The sequence below is a fragment of the Siphateles boraxobius genome, unplaced genomic scaffold (genome assembly GCF_051911475.1).
Source record: "Siphateles boraxobius isolate OS27281-9 unplaced genomic scaffold, OSU_SipBor_1 24, whole genome shotgun sequence".
Lineage (NCBI taxonomy): Eukaryota > Metazoa > Chordata > Actinopteri > Cypriniformes > Leuciscidae > Siphateles > Siphateles boraxobius.
In genome coordinates, this window is record NW_027508855.1 from 9,105,712 (window position 1) to 9,122,437 (window position 16,726).

Consider the following 16,726-nt stretch of genomic DNA (forward strand, 5'->3'; position numbering starts at 1 on the left):
TCCATATAATGGCAGTGAAGAGCAACCAGCATCAAGCTTTTGAAAAAAGATGCAAAAGTATCACAGAATGATCCCATGCCACACGCGCGCAGTATATTCCAAGAAGGGCTGACATGATATCAGATTTTTCACTTCATGATTATCGTGGCCAAAAGAATTCACAATAACGATATATCGGAATATCTATAGAAATCTTGGGGGAAAAATGCTATCCTTTATTTTGTGTTATTCTATACAGTGATAAAGCTGCGCGGTGTCTGCTTGTGTTTTTGACACATAGAAACCAGCGTTAAGTTGAAATACTGGCACCTACTGTACGTTGGGATGTCAAACAGATACTGGTGCTGGATTATTTACGTCTCATATTATCATATGTGCACTATTAATTTTTAAATATTACTGTTATCACCAATATTGCGACGCCCCTAGTTAACACAATAGCGATATTTCATTTTTAAATACCGTGATTAAAACCAACATAATTTTTATTACAATACAATATGAAACTTTAGGTATTATTTAATGAAAATCCTGCCTTGGCCGTTGGTCTGTGCACAGCTACACGACATGCATGTTTGTGTGACTCTATTAGCTCCACAGTTCATTCTGTCTCACTGAGAAAAAGCACAAGTTGTAAGAAATCAAGATGAACAAAAACTAAAAAAAAAAAAAAAAAGCTTGATTCTGGTTACTATTCACTACCATTATATGTATGAGCGCGAGCGGGGCATTTCTTAAAATTATTATTTTTTGTTCCATAAAAGAAAGAAGGGCAGCCGGCATTAGAACAACACCAGGGTGAGTAATTTATGACTTAATTTTCAAACTGATAGTTCACAATGTGAACTATGAGCATGCTAATTAAAGCATTTATGAAAAAATATATATTTAATAGAAATCATCTAAAAAACATTTCAGGAAAAACAATGATAAACTAAGCTACTTCTCTAATTGACTAGTCTACTTTTGGTGACCTAGTCAACCATTGTGACTTATCCCTATTGTACACTATGCACAACTACGCACACACACACATACACATGCATAAAATACACAATCAGCTAACCTCACACTTGTCTGAACTACACACATATATTTCACTCCTCTATCAACTACACAGACACACACCTCACACTTTTGTCCTTATTATAGCGGTGTTTTGGGAACGTTGCAATGAGCTGCAGGATATTGAGAAGATCATGGCTCAGATAGAGCGAGGAGAAGCTCGCATCCAGAGACGCATCAGCATCAAAAAAGCCCTGGACGCCAAGGTCAACCTTTCAAAAACTCACAATGGAATTCAATTATGTTGTTGACAAGCAGGTTTATTCTTTAATGGCTGCTGAATTATTATTGTGTGGTAGGTTTAGTTTTTCTTGCTTTTGAAGATTTGCAACCTCAATATAAGGCAATATTAGTCACAGCCTTATCATGGAAAGCAAGAAACTTTCAGAGGAAATGTAATTTTTGATGCAATAATAATTAGTAAATATTTCTTGTTTGATGGTGTGTTTTGTGTACTTGTAGATAGCACGGTATAAGGCTCCCTTCCACCAGCTCCGCATCCAGTACGGCACAAACAAAGGAAAGAACTACACCGAGGTGTGTGCATGTGAGAGAGAGTTAGTGTATGTGTGTAGTGTGTTTACTAAGAACTTAAAATATGGAAACTTTTCTTTGTGTGTATGACTGCAGGAGGAAGACCGGTTTCTGATTTGCATGTTGCACAAGATGGGCTTTGATAAAGAATATGTTTATGAAGAACTTCGACAGTGTGTACGGAATGCTCCACAGTTCAGATTCGACTGGTTCATCAAGTCCAGGACTGCAATGGTGAGAATATTTTTTTGTTAGAGCCAGGGCTCCTAAAGTCATGGGCAACCTGGAAATATCAGGGAATTGTTTTGGTTCAAAATTCTTAACAAAAAATTGCTCTTTGCAAGCATTTTTGTTACAATTAAATAATATATTTTTTAAATACTCATCCAATAATCACGCATCGCTGGAAAATCCTTGGAAAAAATCATTGGTAGGGCTGTTTATCAATCAATCAATCAATCAATCAATCAATCAATCAATCAATCAATCAATCAATCACAATTGATTAATATATATCAATATTTTATGAGAAAAACCTCCAAAAGAACAAAGACGTTGTTGTAGTCTGTTGTAGCAGACCATTAAAGAATTTAATTGACGTTTTTAAAAACCATTACATGTAAATTGCAAAAACTGAATAAACCATTTTTAGGAACGAAACCACATGGAAAAAAAGCTTAATGAATGATCTAAATCAGCGGATCTCAACCTTTTTGACTTTCAAGGTCCCCCTATTGTCCACAACAATATTTGAATTTTCCCCCCACATTTTTTCAAAATTGAATCTCCCCCTCTATTACTTCCCAATAAAATATTTTAGTGCTTGATATAATTAGAAACATGAATATTCATTGTAAAAATAACAAAATACTAAGAAATATCTTAAAATACTAAGAAATATCTTAATCTTAAGTTTAAGTGTCTTGCTTCTATCTGCATGACCATAAATTACGGAGTGACAGGTTTCCTCAGAAGGACAAAAATTCCCTTGATCGCGCCGGCACTGCACACAACTTATTCTAGCATTGCTAACTTAACATCGCAGCCTGTTAATTATCAAAATAAAATAGTCAATCAAACCATGTCCATGCTACAGAGGATAACTGTTAGCACCTCGTTTAAGAACGAGCTCCTCGATCTGTCCTGGCTGGTCCTTCTCCTGCTCGGAGCCACCCGGATCTGTCTCACTCGCCATGCTGTTATTCACGTTTCTGCCTGCATCCCCATAGTGGCATGTAAGATTGCAGTCACCCAAATGATGACAAAGTTTTAACGTAAACAATGTATTTTGCGACCCAACAAAATAAACGATAGAGCACAATATGAAACTATAGACTTTATTTCGTCCATCCGATGTATATCGTCATATCGCACAGCCCTAGTTGTACGTGTATGTGGGTTTACTGAGATGTACTTTGGGGACAGCAGTGAACTGAATCTGACGAAGCCTCCATTTGGAGTGGTCTTCAATTGGAAAAACAGTTCATACATTTTTAAAAATGCAACACGTTTTCTCTTAGTTTGGGTTAAGATGTCTAGTGTTCATGTAAAAACAATAAAATCCTATGAATGCGTGTCTCACACACAAATGCAAACCAACTCTCCTTTTAATCATATTGCATCCAGGGATTGTTTTTCGGGTCATATTGGTGTGCGTGTTTGTGAAAGCGTGGAGGTGAAGATGAGTATGTGATGCCTGAAAGGAATTGTAAAAGTATATGAGATGTGATGTATTACTCTTCTGCTGAGATGATGAAAGAGTTTCCTTCCGTGTGTTTTGTCTGGTTTGCTAGGAGCTGCAGCGTCGCTGTAACACGCTCATTTCTCTCATTGAGAAAGAGAACATGGAGATAGAGGAGAAAGAGCGAGCTGAGAAAAAGAGAAGAACACCCAAAGGACAATCAGTAATACGTCCTGTCTTCTTTCTTTTCGCTCCATCTGTTGTTGTGCTCCGTGCTTCAAGTCCCCAATGACTTTCCCTCTAGTTTAGAATTATGCTTGAACAACTGAACAAGAACAACATGCAAATGATCAAAATTCCCCTCAGATTTACTGTCCACAGTAAAGTTTAGTACATCCCACTGACGATTTCAAAGCTGTCTATCTATCTATGTATCTGTCGATCTATCAGAGCATGTGCATGGTGTGAGTTGCAAGATATTGCCTGGAGCGAGGAGCATTTTTTTCTGCCCGTGTTCTCTTTGCTCCAGTATCGTTCCATCACATGCTAAATGCCTATAATGTCAGCAAGATTTACAATGTGTTAAATCTGTCTACAAGACAAGAACAACATGCAAATTATCTGTCTATCGATCTCTGTCTGTCTGCCTGTCTATCTGTCTGGATGCCCTTGTCTTAATCTGAAGTTATAATGTCAGCAAGATTTTGAATTTTATATCTGTCTGATTGCTTATCTATCTCTCTATCTGTGTGTCTGTCTGCCTATCTATTTATCTATCTGTCTATCTTGTCACAGGCTCACAAGCGTAAAGCCGAAGTGTCGTCTGACAGGAAAGAGAAGAAATCTCGTACCTGACTCCTGTGCCTGCAGTCCCCCATTACGAAGCACTACAATAATCAGTTCTCTTTTTTTTTTTTTTTTATCTGTTATATCTGTGACTCAACACCAGTTTCTTAAAATAAACATGTGAATTTTAGCAAAACAAAAGCTTTTTTGGGACATATAAAACACTTCCATACCGTGTTCACTGTTCAATCATGTCCTACAGGCTGCATACTTGTTGGCAGCTACACGTTTTGCTAGAACTTGTTTTTATCTCTTTTTTTTCAAAATGTTCCCTGTTCATATCAACATTGGCAATTATTTAGCATGCTAAATAGGGTATCTAAAGCCCATTCTGATCTTGTTTGTGTTTCATAAATGCAATTATTTTTCGCCTGAGACTGTTATTGTATGTTTAAGGTCTCTGTGATTTGCACCTTAATCCATGTGATCTATAGCTTTGCACATCCAATCCTCTTAAGCTCTTTTATACATTTCATGTGCCATTTTAATGTTGCATTTAAGCTATTTTACACATTCTTGTTTAAACTCGTTTGAACATTTGCTGATCTTTATATGTACAAGTCCAGTATTATTAAAAAACGAAAATGTGTTGGTTTTGTTTACATCTTACTAGTGTTTATAGTGGAGAAAAGCAATGTCCTTGTGCCACTTTGACTTTACAAACTTTGCATAATGAGGCTAAAATCGTCTGTCCTAACCAGGCACTGAAACCGATTCACAGTAATCAAGGGACCACTTGAAAAGTACCCAGTCCCCAAACTCTTCTGAAAGCAGGATGGGAGACGAGCAAAGACCCGCAAACAATCCTAGACTACTTTAGGCAGTTTCTTTCAACTGGGGTAAACTGGAAAAAAAGTGAGTGAAAATTAACCATGAAAAAATAAAATGAAAAATATAATAAAGTCAGAAAACGTACTCAACATTAGGCTTGTTCCTGCGACTGCGAGTTGCAGGTGTGTTGGAAGTGACTGTAGTAGCTCTTATCTCGACACATGGGTGCGCTGTTGTACTTCCTCTCCGCTTGGCGCGCAACAGTACACTCCGTTCAGTTGTTGAATACACGCACCTTCACACTTTCTGTCACACTCTCAGACAACGTGAGCGCAGAAACTGGTTGTCTTAAAGGCAAGTAGAAACACCTGAACGAGCAGAGATGAGCTGTTGGCCATTATCTGACTCAGGTTACACTGAGCACATCATTGGTTCTGGTGACAACCGTTACCGTACCGCACTGGTGACATCTTATTTAAGCGCGCAGGCAGATGACAAGACAAGCAACCTTCCATCAGGTGAGAGCTTTGGTTCAACGGCACTAAACAAAAGTCTCTCTATTTCTCCCTGCCACTTTCTCCATCGCTGCCTCATTCTCTATCGCTGCCTCTTCACTCCTTTATATAAATATGAGGGGTTTCAAATTGAAATTGCAGCTGGTAACTTGTGTGCGTTTGCGTGTCTCAATCACACCTATACGGTTTATGCAAGACACACACACACACACACACACACACACACACACACACACACACACACACAGTCATTAGTACCCAAATGACCCGCTGTGACAGAACTGCAGTCACACGCTTGCATTCTGCTTCCTGCTCACTGGCCCAGAAATCCAATCTCCCCCATCATCCATCTCCGTGTACGTGTGTGCGTTGCACTGCGTGTGTGTCTTGAATGCAGGTGTTAATGTGTTTTCTTGCCTTATCTCACTCAACCAAACACTATATAAAACATATGCAACTCCGAAAGAACACTGCAATATTCACTCTTCTGTTTCACTGGGAACAGGGATTGTGAGTATAAACACAAAGTCTTCATTTTCAAAAGAATTTGAGACTGTCAAAATTAAATGCGCTCCGAAGTTTAACAGAGACTGTTTAGCACAAAACATTGCTCTTGTAATAGTCTCAGGGCCCCATACTGTTCAGAGCTGTCTCTCTTCTATCAACTGCTGTTCATTTGGCTTTGAGCTATACTATTATAGACATTGCAGCTTTGCAAATCAATATAACGATAATTGATGTTCTTGAATGATAATTCAGATGTTCTTAAATTATGCTTTTTTTTTAAATGTATAACAAGACAAACCACGTTTGACATCACTGATGACATTAGGGATGCACCGATTTTTATTTTTTTTACACAGATTTTAATTTTGGCCGATACCAATTTTAACAAACAACAATTGTCTGATACTGAAATATCCCACTTTCTCTCTTATTTGAACTTTTTGTCTTTAAAATAGATTAGTGTTTTGATCATGTTTTAAATTAAGAAAGTTCAAAAAGCTAGTTTATTGCAGCATCGTCAAATAATTTTCTATTGAACATGGATTGGATCCCATTTAACTCTCAATAGACCAACATAAATACAACAGAACAAAGATGTTCTGTAAAAAGTGCTTTTTCAGTTTGGTCAAAGAGTTTTCAGGTACAGAAATAAAGTAATCAAATGTAAAATATATTCTTCATTTTGTAAATTAAATATACACAAATCCTTGGATCTCTTTCACTTCTTTTTGTACTTTAATATTTAAATCTGCAAGCCTTAAAAACACGTGCAAGGGCAAACTTTCGTTAAGATCCAGCCAGAGCGCCGTTCACGCTGGCCCCGGCAATGCCTATTGTCGGAGCACTGCTGTATTTTGTACCGATTTAATTTTGTTTCAGCAAGTATTTATTTTACCCAGACAAAAATTTTGGATTATGCAACAGACATTATACAACTCAGTGCCTTCACACAGTTAACATCGGTTTGTTATATCGGCCTTTTTCATTCTATAGCTGATATATGCCAGTGGTTTCAAATTGATCAAAAATTGTCCGATTAATATCAGCAGATGATACATCGGTGCATAAATAGGAGTATCACAACGGTTTTCAGTAATAATAAGATTTTTTTCTTAATCATCAGATCAGTATTTTATAATGATTTCTGAAGGATCATGTGACATTGAAGATTGGACTAATGGCTGTTGAATAAAATGATAGCTTTGTGAAATGAATGAATAAATGATTAAATTGTATACATTATATAAATGTATTGTATAGCAAAGCAGCATGACGTTAATGACAGATTCTTATTTTTTGGTGAATTATTTAAAGGATTTAAAAAAAATTATTATTAAATTTAAATTATCTAAAGGGTGGGTATTTTCCTGGAAAAGGGTTTTTCTCTAAAAGATAGGGGAAAGATCCCCACCTTCAGTTCATTATCATTGTTACATTCTTAGTTGTAATTATATCTTTGCCCCAAAACACCACAGGACAATCATTCTTAAACCACAGTTTCCTGCATTCATGCTTTCAGCACTAGAGAGAGTTATTCCGGTTTCTGCACCCCACCTTGCCTTTTACCAAATAATCATTATACAGTAATATAAAAATATATTTCAGCCATTGATGTTGCATTTATAGCATTTATTAAAGTATATTTTAACTGTGTGGTACACTTAATGCGAAAGGACCTTGAAACACTAGTGTTAACAGCTTGTGCTAATTGGCTTGGAGTAATTTGTTTATCCAGCTGTACAAATGAGACACGGGTGTGCCACAGGGACACCGCGTCTCTTCGAGTAGAACGAAAGGGCCGAACAGAGATTTCAAAGTTTGTTGCCATGGATGCAGCTCACCTCACTATTAAGACTGGTTTCAATGACTCTTTTAATGAATCCTTTTCTTTGATTCACTTTCCGTGAAACTTCTGCTGTTAATCATTGCTGTGAATCACTTCTGTCCACCAATACTTTAGAATCATTGTTCTATATTCTTTGCAGGCTTGTCTGTTACTGCATGGATGATCAATAAATAAGCAGCCATACGGATAAAACGCAAGACAAGCCTCTCAAGACAAAATAAGGGGCAAGAATTTAAACAACATATAACACGAAAGTTGGGTTTACACTAGCCTCAGATGGCACGCCTACAGATCTTTCACAGTCTGTTCACTGACTGTTGCATACTGCACACAAAAATGGCAAGTGGTATAAATCTGTTCAGATTAACTTGTCTCTTGCTGTCTAATTGGTCAGAAAAAGCTTAATGGCGCACACCAAAAGTCTAGATACACGTGTATTTACCAATACCCACAGCGATTTTTAGTTATTTCTGCCATGGACCCCCAAATATTATGATCTCTCTCATAAGATGTATCTTTATATTTAAATTGTAAAAAAATAAATATATAAAAACTCCCTTGCAGCCACTTAGTTATCACTGGACCCCAGTTTGAAAACCTCTGCTTTAGGTAACAAACAGGGGCAAAATTATTTATTATTCATTACTTGACTAAATGACCTCGACTTCCCACGAGTTAAAGACGCACTATGTAAGATTTTTGGATCAAAATATCCAAAAACCACTAGAACCATGTTATATATTTTGTTGATTTGTGTACTTACATTATCCCAAATGTTTCTAAGAATGTTTAAATACAGAGAAATAAGTAGTTTTAACCAGGAGACGGATCGTGTCCGTACGTCGCCTACCAGGGATATTATACCCGCGTTACCCTCGATTTCCGGTTATATTTTGTAGAAACAATGGAAACACCAAAGACGCTTTAATATATTATGTGATTTATTAGACAGGTGAGCAACTGTTTGGATACATTCATCGGCAGAAAATGAATCATTGTTATATAGTTCAACACAGTTAGTCTTTTTTTTTTAAATCTCGTTTTCTTGATTTACCGCGAGTGCCTAATGTTGATCTAGCTCACTGCAGTGTGCAACACGTTTTTCATATAGTAGCCGCAGAGCAAACGCACAGAGTAGCATTTTAACAACTTTCAACACTCTCAAATGTATCTAATATGATAAAACAGTTCTGTGTTACCCCACACACGCATGACCGGAAGAAGCGGAAACGGCGTAATAAAAGCTCCACTGCTCTCGAGCTGTGTGTCGTGCTTGTCTCTCACTAGCAATCACTCCAGCGGCCTCTTTCCGCTCCAACGGCTTTCGTAATGTTAATAAATCTTTAATACATTACCGGTCATCCATGAATATGATTTCTGTCCGAGTCCAATTGTATTCTCCACTGGCTGTAGAGGTGAAGACAATAACTCCCATGATTCCGCAAAATCAAGGCGTCATCGAGCTATCTCTAGTGGCGAAAAATTAAATAGTGTGCCTTTAATATGACGTTCCCACAAATTAATGTCTCGTGGCCTTGACATATTATCACATTCCCACGAATTAATATGTCGTGGCTACGACAAAACTTTACCGAACATGTCCCCTAATGGCCACCATAGTTAAACACTTGATTGGTTGGATCTTTCAAATAAACAGAAGAAAAGTCTTTAAGACTTTGTAACAGTATATACCTAATTATGAATTATTAACCAAGGCAAGAACATACTGTAGTATTTTCACTATTCCAATGTCCTCCAACTTAGATTGTGTCTTCATCGTATTCTGTGTCTTATATACAGTGATGAATGCATTTAGACCATACGATTTCTGTACACAGCATGGACAAAATGCACGTTATCTCTGCTTTAGGAAGCTCATTTAGTCTTATTAAAGTTCAGAGCTTGTTCTCTATAGTCCTTTGGAAGAAAAACGGGCTGCGGCTGTCAGACGCAGAGTCCCTGAGCGCACGCTGAGCGCTTGTGCTCGCGCTGCTGCAGTTAAATACACGATCTGCAGAGGAAAAAAGGGCATTTTCAAGACTGACATTTGTGTGGATTAATAATAAATATCTCATTAAATGAAAACATCTCTTCAGTGGCCTTGTGCTGACAAATTAATCCTTTGTCAACATTTTCCATGCTTCACTTCCCACCGTGTAATCTGACGAACTGTGCTGTATAATGCACATTGACATCAGGTTCTATTATTGAAATTTACGAAATGATATTGTACCACTGTAATATTTATTATCTTATTTTGTATTATTCTTATTTTTAGTGTTAAATCGGGTGCGGCCATTTTACCTTGAATGTGCAAGGCTTCTGTTAGATATTTTTGTTTTCATATTTTAATTTATTATCGTAATCATAAACACACTGGTTTGTTGCACAAACCTTTTTACTATTTACTGCACTTTGTTTTATTTCTAGGTATTTAACTAAAGAATAGGAAGTTTTGCACAGGAAATTGCTTACTTCCATGTTGAAAAATATGGATATATCGGTTAATCGACAACCTATACCATAAATACATTTATAACACACCTAAAAACTGAATGCTGATTCTTGTACAAAGCATACGCTGATTGATTGATTGGCCAGCTGACCCAGTGCGTTGTGATTGGCCGAACAACTCAAGCGTGTGTCAGAAATGTAACGCCCCCTTTCCATAATCACAAACTTCAGCTTCCAAAGCAATTATAAAGGCAGTTAATAATGCCTTCAGAGTTGGATTCTGAAAATGCAGATAAACAAGCCGATCGATCGGAACAAACTTTGCAAATGTGACTTCAGCAGAGCGTGTGTGAAACAGAACACGTATGTTTGTCATCTGTTCACCACAAGTTATAAGTAGAGTAACCGAGGATACTATGTTTGTAAACTTAAATCCATCTCTGCACTTTTGCTCATAAGAACGACAAACAATATGCATTTCTCTACACTGCACAAAACTCAACATTTGAACAGTCAATAGCAGATACTTGAACAAATAATAAACCATACTTACAGGCTCTGATTCAGAAGCGCCAGATTGCACTAGCAAAGTTGGAATTGCCCCATTTTTTAGAAATAGCCTTTCTGGACAGCCGGTCTTGTACTTTTCCAGGTTTAGGAAACTATACTCTGTAAAATGCTCTGCACACACACAAACATTTGGGTTGTACTGTTCTGGAACGGTGTTAAATAAATCTTAACCACTGATTCTTAATTGCGTCCACTTTTGGAAGGCCAAATGAAGTACTTTTGCTTTCGCCTAGAAACACACAGCATCTCACGACATGACTGCGACAACACTACTACGAACTGAAGCCACGCCTTCTTTCTTTGCGTATGCATTTGGGCGGCATTAATGCAAATATTTCCACCTAGTGACGTAGGTATGTGAAGGAGAAATTGATCGAGGCGTTTTAGCTAGGTCTGGATCTGCATTCTCTTTTAGATAGAATAAATCTTTTTGTGGGAGACTTTGAGCTTTGTAACTTTGCAGATCTTATACATGCACAAAACGTTATATAACACACTAAAGATAAAGCAACACAAAAGGATAGAATAAACTAAACAACCTAATATGAGAGTGCTAGACCGGCAAAAATAAAACTGTTTTTATAAACGCCACTATTTCCTTTCTACTACAGACTTGGTTGGGGCCCCATCTCATGGTTTTCTTTTTCTTCTTTTGTCTTTCTCTCCTTCTTTCTCAGCAAACCTTTCAGTACTGTGAGTGTGTTCTTTTCTAGTCCGTTTGCCTGTTCAATACCTCAGCCTTAATAATGGAAACGGCGAGTTTTCCTCCCACGTGCAGCAGTGCGTTCACTGTCTACCCATGTCCACCAGTCTAAAAGCAGCCATGTGCTTTCTCTGATAATGTTTAGGCTCAACAGCTGGTCCTAGATCAGAGCACCACATCACACCGCAGGACATTTCATCAGGAGAGACCACAAAGAATGGGAGTCAGAAAAATCAAAGGCTTGTCAGCTTTTAGAGGACAATGCCATTTCTTTCCTATAAAAACATTGCGGCCCCCCATCGCACGGATGTGAGACGGAGAAACAAAGTGAAATCTGTAAACAGCACAAGTCGATAAGGGGGCTCTGGGCTGACCTGATCATGTGTGACCCCCTGTCGAGCGCATCAGTGGTTCCCATGGCGACCGAGTGTCTGCGAGTTGACTTCTGTTTCCACAGTCGATGGCTCTCTCTCTCTCTCGCTCTCAGTAATGTCATACCTTAAATGGGGATGACTAATTACTTCTGTTAATTAATTTAACGTGTGTTTGCATGCATATGAGGTCTTTGCCTTACTTGGAGTTTAAGTGATTGCATTTTTCAGAGTGTGTGACAAAGATAGAGTGTGTGTGTATGCTTGCCCATGCAGACTTGGCTAATCCCTGATCGTGAGATGGCAGAGAATATGCTGGATTTCTTAAGGCTGCTTTCGTTCCATGTCAATAAATAATGCCAAAACTCTCTCTCTCACACACACACACACACACACACACACACACACACACACACACACACACACACACACACACACACACACACAGTTTGTAACGTCAGTTCTCCGTTTACATTCTGTTTCCAATGTGAACAAAATGTCATTTTCTGTTCATAGATGTCCCACGTCTCCATCACTCATAAACATGCAGGAACATTCTCTTGATATTTGGTGGCAGACAAAGCCACTGCTTTTAGCCCGAATGGAAATATATGTTAATGTGCGCATGCAATTAGGTGAGAAAGAGATAAAAAGAGAGAGAGAGCGCGTAGGTCTGAAAATATGGATCGCTTAATGTGTATGCATTGCAATTAGAAGAGAGGGAACGAAAGGGACGGATTGAAAGAGAGAGGAATTTCTGAAACCTCTCTCCCTCCTCTCTTTAACATTATTTCGTGCATAAAATCTCCAAGTGAACAAAGGGGATGAACAGGAAGCAGTGGCAGAAGCGGTAGACGTCGCAAAGCGTGAAATTTCCAGTAAATCTCATCAGGCATTTATTTAGCTCTTCCTCCCCTCAGCATTTCGGATACACAGAATACATTACGTCTCATCTTTGTTTCAGACAGTCCTCATGCTGGCCTTCATGAGAAAGGGCCCCAAATGTTTCAGCTTTATCGCATTACACATCCTTGATTAGTAAATCTTAAATTGATTTTGGTTTACTGGTGTTCAGATCTCTTAATGTGTTTGCAGCTCAGCCCATATCTAATAAGCTAGTGAAGTTTATTACAAACAGGTCTCTGTGGTCTTCTAAACGTGTTCTAACAGTCAAAACTAGCATTTATGAGGATGCTCAGTCCCCAACTATGGAACAGCCTGCAGAAGACATCAGGCTCTCTGAGGAGTTGTTCACAGAGGATGCCTTCTTGCACTCAAAAACATGCATTTTTAATTTTTTTTTAACTTGATACAACAGTGCTCATGGCTAAAAATGCTGAAATAAGAAGAAAAAACATAGAGCAACATTCAAAGATATGCATATAGCACAGAAAGTGAATTTTAATGTTAGAAAGAGGACATTTTTTGATACAAATACAATAAAAAAAACATCTCTCTCTCTCTGCCTGTAAGGCCAGTAAAACTGAAGGCATGCAATTTCAATTCAGTTACAATTCTACTTACTTTCATTTCAATTAATGTTTATACTCCTTCATAAAGGCATTTTAAAGGCACTGTCAATGTACAAGACATAAAAAACAGTGCAAGAACATGCCTTGCGATGCAGAAGAACATGCCAAGAGTAATGGATGCTAGTCCTCATGGATGTTGATGTGCTGCATGGTCTCACCACTCTTATCCAGCGTTAACGAATTACCACCTAGCCTTATGTCAGTGCCGCCCCATTCTTTTGGTCTCCGCCTTGTAGCCAGTCTCCGGACTACAGCAGGTGTGAGAGGAGGGGCACAGTAAAGGTGTACTGCTGGCAGCGTGCACTCAGAAAAGACTAGTCTCTTTTAGACATATTGAACTCTGTATCCTGAGGTTGAGGGATTAAACCACCACTGCTGGGCCCGGATCCTATCCACACCAACCAGCCTGTGATGACAACACACCCCCTTTCATTTTCTGCAACACAAACCCTTTGGATACACTACTGCCCCCCTTTTTCACATTGATGTTGTCTTATTTAAAACTAACCATCTCTCATAGGCTTGACACCACATCAGTTATATCTGTTTAAATCAGTCATCCAACAAACATGCTGACAAGGACACAAAAAAAATATGTATAATGAAGATAATTAAATGATTTTGATTTAATGAAGTTTTTAATAAGATTAATGAAATATTATATTTAATTTTTATTACAAAGCTTCTGTTGACAGAAATATGACAAGAAAAATACCTTAAACGGTCAACAAAAATGGAAAACAAAATGTATTAATATGATGAAATATTGACAAAACATGATAATATTAATATTGAAATATAAAGGACATTTTCATCAAAAGACAAAAACTTTGACTAAAGCAACAAAACAGCTAACTCCAGTACTAGACCACCACCAGTAACTGAAGTAAATTAGATTGGAAACTATACATGATTCATGCCAAAGTTTGTTTTATTTTATTACATAAAGGATTTACTTGTGTATTTATTTATTAGGTATTTAACAGCACATCATACTGCACTGTTTGCACAAAAGGTGCCGCACAAAGTCTGAACTGAATTTGTAGCCCCTCAATCTTTGTGCCCAATGGACAGCAGCAACAAACTTATCAGGAAAAAAATACCTAGCCTTGATGCTTTTCCCTTTCGTCTCATCTGAGTAAAGATTAATCGGATCTACAGAGCTCACATCTCCCTCACACGCTTTTGACCAGTGCCACACAGCTCAGCTTAGCTCATCGTCATTTCTCATCCCTTCATCTGCAGCCTATGACGTTCCATCAGCCAGCCCCTCTGCTGACACATTCCCTGCACACACACACACACACACACACACACACACACACACACACACACACACACACACACACACACACACACACACACACACACACACACACACACACACACACACACACACACAGTCCCAGCTCAAAGAGTCATGTCGGGTTACTTGCCTGCTCCTGCTGTGGTCTTTTCCTCTCAAAGTATTTTCATTTGCCTTTTATGCTCAGGGAATTTAAATGTCACTCATTTCTGATTGGCTGTGTATGTGGAAAGCAATACAGGCTGTTTGTCGTCTATATCCACACATTCAAAGTGCTGCAGTTTCAGAGCTGACATACACTACATTTGAGATCTCCCCTAAGAGCAACACAAAAAGAAACCTTAACGGGTTTATTAGGGAGGGCCAAAGTTTGTCTGTTTTCAGAGAACATGATTCAGAGCAGCTGATTCTGAAACAATCTTTTCTCAAAAGGCTTCATAATGGCTTCATTCTGAATAAATGGCAGAACATCTGAGATGTTGACCTTGGATTTCTTCACTCATTCTAGTTGAGTATCTCAACTTTCACGAACAAATTCATTAGATTATTTTTCATTATCATCAGTTTGAAGGCTGGAAATATGTCCTTATGAATTTCACACCCACTCCCAGCATTTACCAAAGAGGGAGATGCAATGAACACTATTCCAATAGATGACACAGGCCTCTTTCACACAAAGAATTTGTTGCAGCAACTGTTGTGAGATTTTGTTCATTCACACTGCCTAAGCTTTCCAGCATTCTGTGCTTGCATTCGTTTACCTTCTGGATGTGAATATGGAGGGTTTTTGTTTACATTCTTTTCAGACCTCGGGTATAGATGTCAATGACAACATCTTTCAATCATGGATTATTGTTGACATGGTAAAGTGGCCCTATTATGCTATTTTAAAGGTTCCTAATTTTGTTTTGGAGGTCTCCTACAATAGGTTTACATACATCAAAAGGTAAAAAAACACTTTAATTTTCTCATAATATACACTGAACACATATTTTCTAAAAACTAATCTTTCAAAGATCTGGTCTCTCTAAATCCCTCCATTCTGCGAGCCTGCAATGTGATTGGTCTACTGCTTACAGTGTGTGTCGGAAATGAAATGGCCATTACCATATCCGAATTGCAGCTCCGGAGGCTTCCTTATCCCTAGCGATTGTACACTCCGTTAGGACAATAACGATGGTGTCGATTTTGCCATATCAAGTTAAGCGCGAGTCCAATGATAAAACATTGGAAGAATTAGTTATTCAACCCAAACCTCCATCGCAAAGATGACTTAACAGGACATTTCTCAGTGATCAGTTTTACTCAGTTTATCATACATTATGAGAGGCTGTAACTAATTCCTCTACATCAACATTAACAAGTGTATGTTCATCAACAAACCAATATGTATATTTTTAATTTATTGTAGTGCACATGTGGGAACTTAACCGAGCTCTATCGCGAATGACATAACATCCAAACAAACCAAAATCTTGCTCCATTCATCATTACTCAAAGTAGCAAAAAATACAGACACTCTGCATTAATTGACACAATTTTAGGTAATAGTGGACCCACAGCTGATTAGCAGAAGTATCTCACTAAGTCGTTAATAACGTGCGTTAGCAGGGGCTCTACAGCTGCACTGGGTAGAAAATATATACATCAATAATTAATCATACAGGTTGTGATTCAGAGGAGGTAGTTTGTCCAAGTAAAGTGGGCACTATCCCATCTTTAATTGATAAGCGTTTTGCAAATCCCATATTGGCCGACATTTGAGAACCAGTCAGTAAAATGACGGAAGCACAATAAAAGGTTATTCTGTTGTTGTATCCCTGTGGTAATTTTAATCATTGACTCTTCACGTCCTCCACCTTTGGAAGTGTATACAGAGCGAATTTGCAGCGCAGATAACAATGTCTTCTCGACATGTACACAACACGAATCAATCAGTGTTTGAGGGCGGGTCAAAGTAGAAACTGTTTGCGGGCAGCCAAATGAAGACCATAGGCAGGCATTATGCAAATTTGTTACATTGTT

At 38.1% G+C, this 16,726-nt stretch overlaps 1 protein-coding gene across 1 annotated transcript in view; it reads left to right on the plus strand.

Annotated features, from left to right (window-relative positions):
- smarca1 (SNF2 related chromatin remodeling ATPase 1) overlaps window positions 1–4,715 on the plus strand; it is a 37,706-nt gene extending 32,991 nt beyond the window's left edge. The window contains exons 21-25 of the mRNA XM_077241262.1: window positions 1,153–1,271; window positions 1,528–1,602; window positions 1,696–1,833; window positions 3,393–3,503; window positions 4,076–4,715. Coding sequence (XP_077097377.1) covers window positions 1,153–1,271; window positions 1,528–1,602; window positions 1,696–1,833; window positions 3,393–3,503; window positions 4,076–4,135 — 503 coding nt within the window. The 3' untranslated portion in view covers window positions 4,136–4,715. The remainder of the gene's footprint in view (window positions 1–1,152; window positions 1,272–1,527; window positions 1,603–1,695; window positions 1,834–3,392; window positions 3,504–4,075) is intronic.
- Window positions 4,716–16,726: the final 12,011 nt, after the last annotated feature.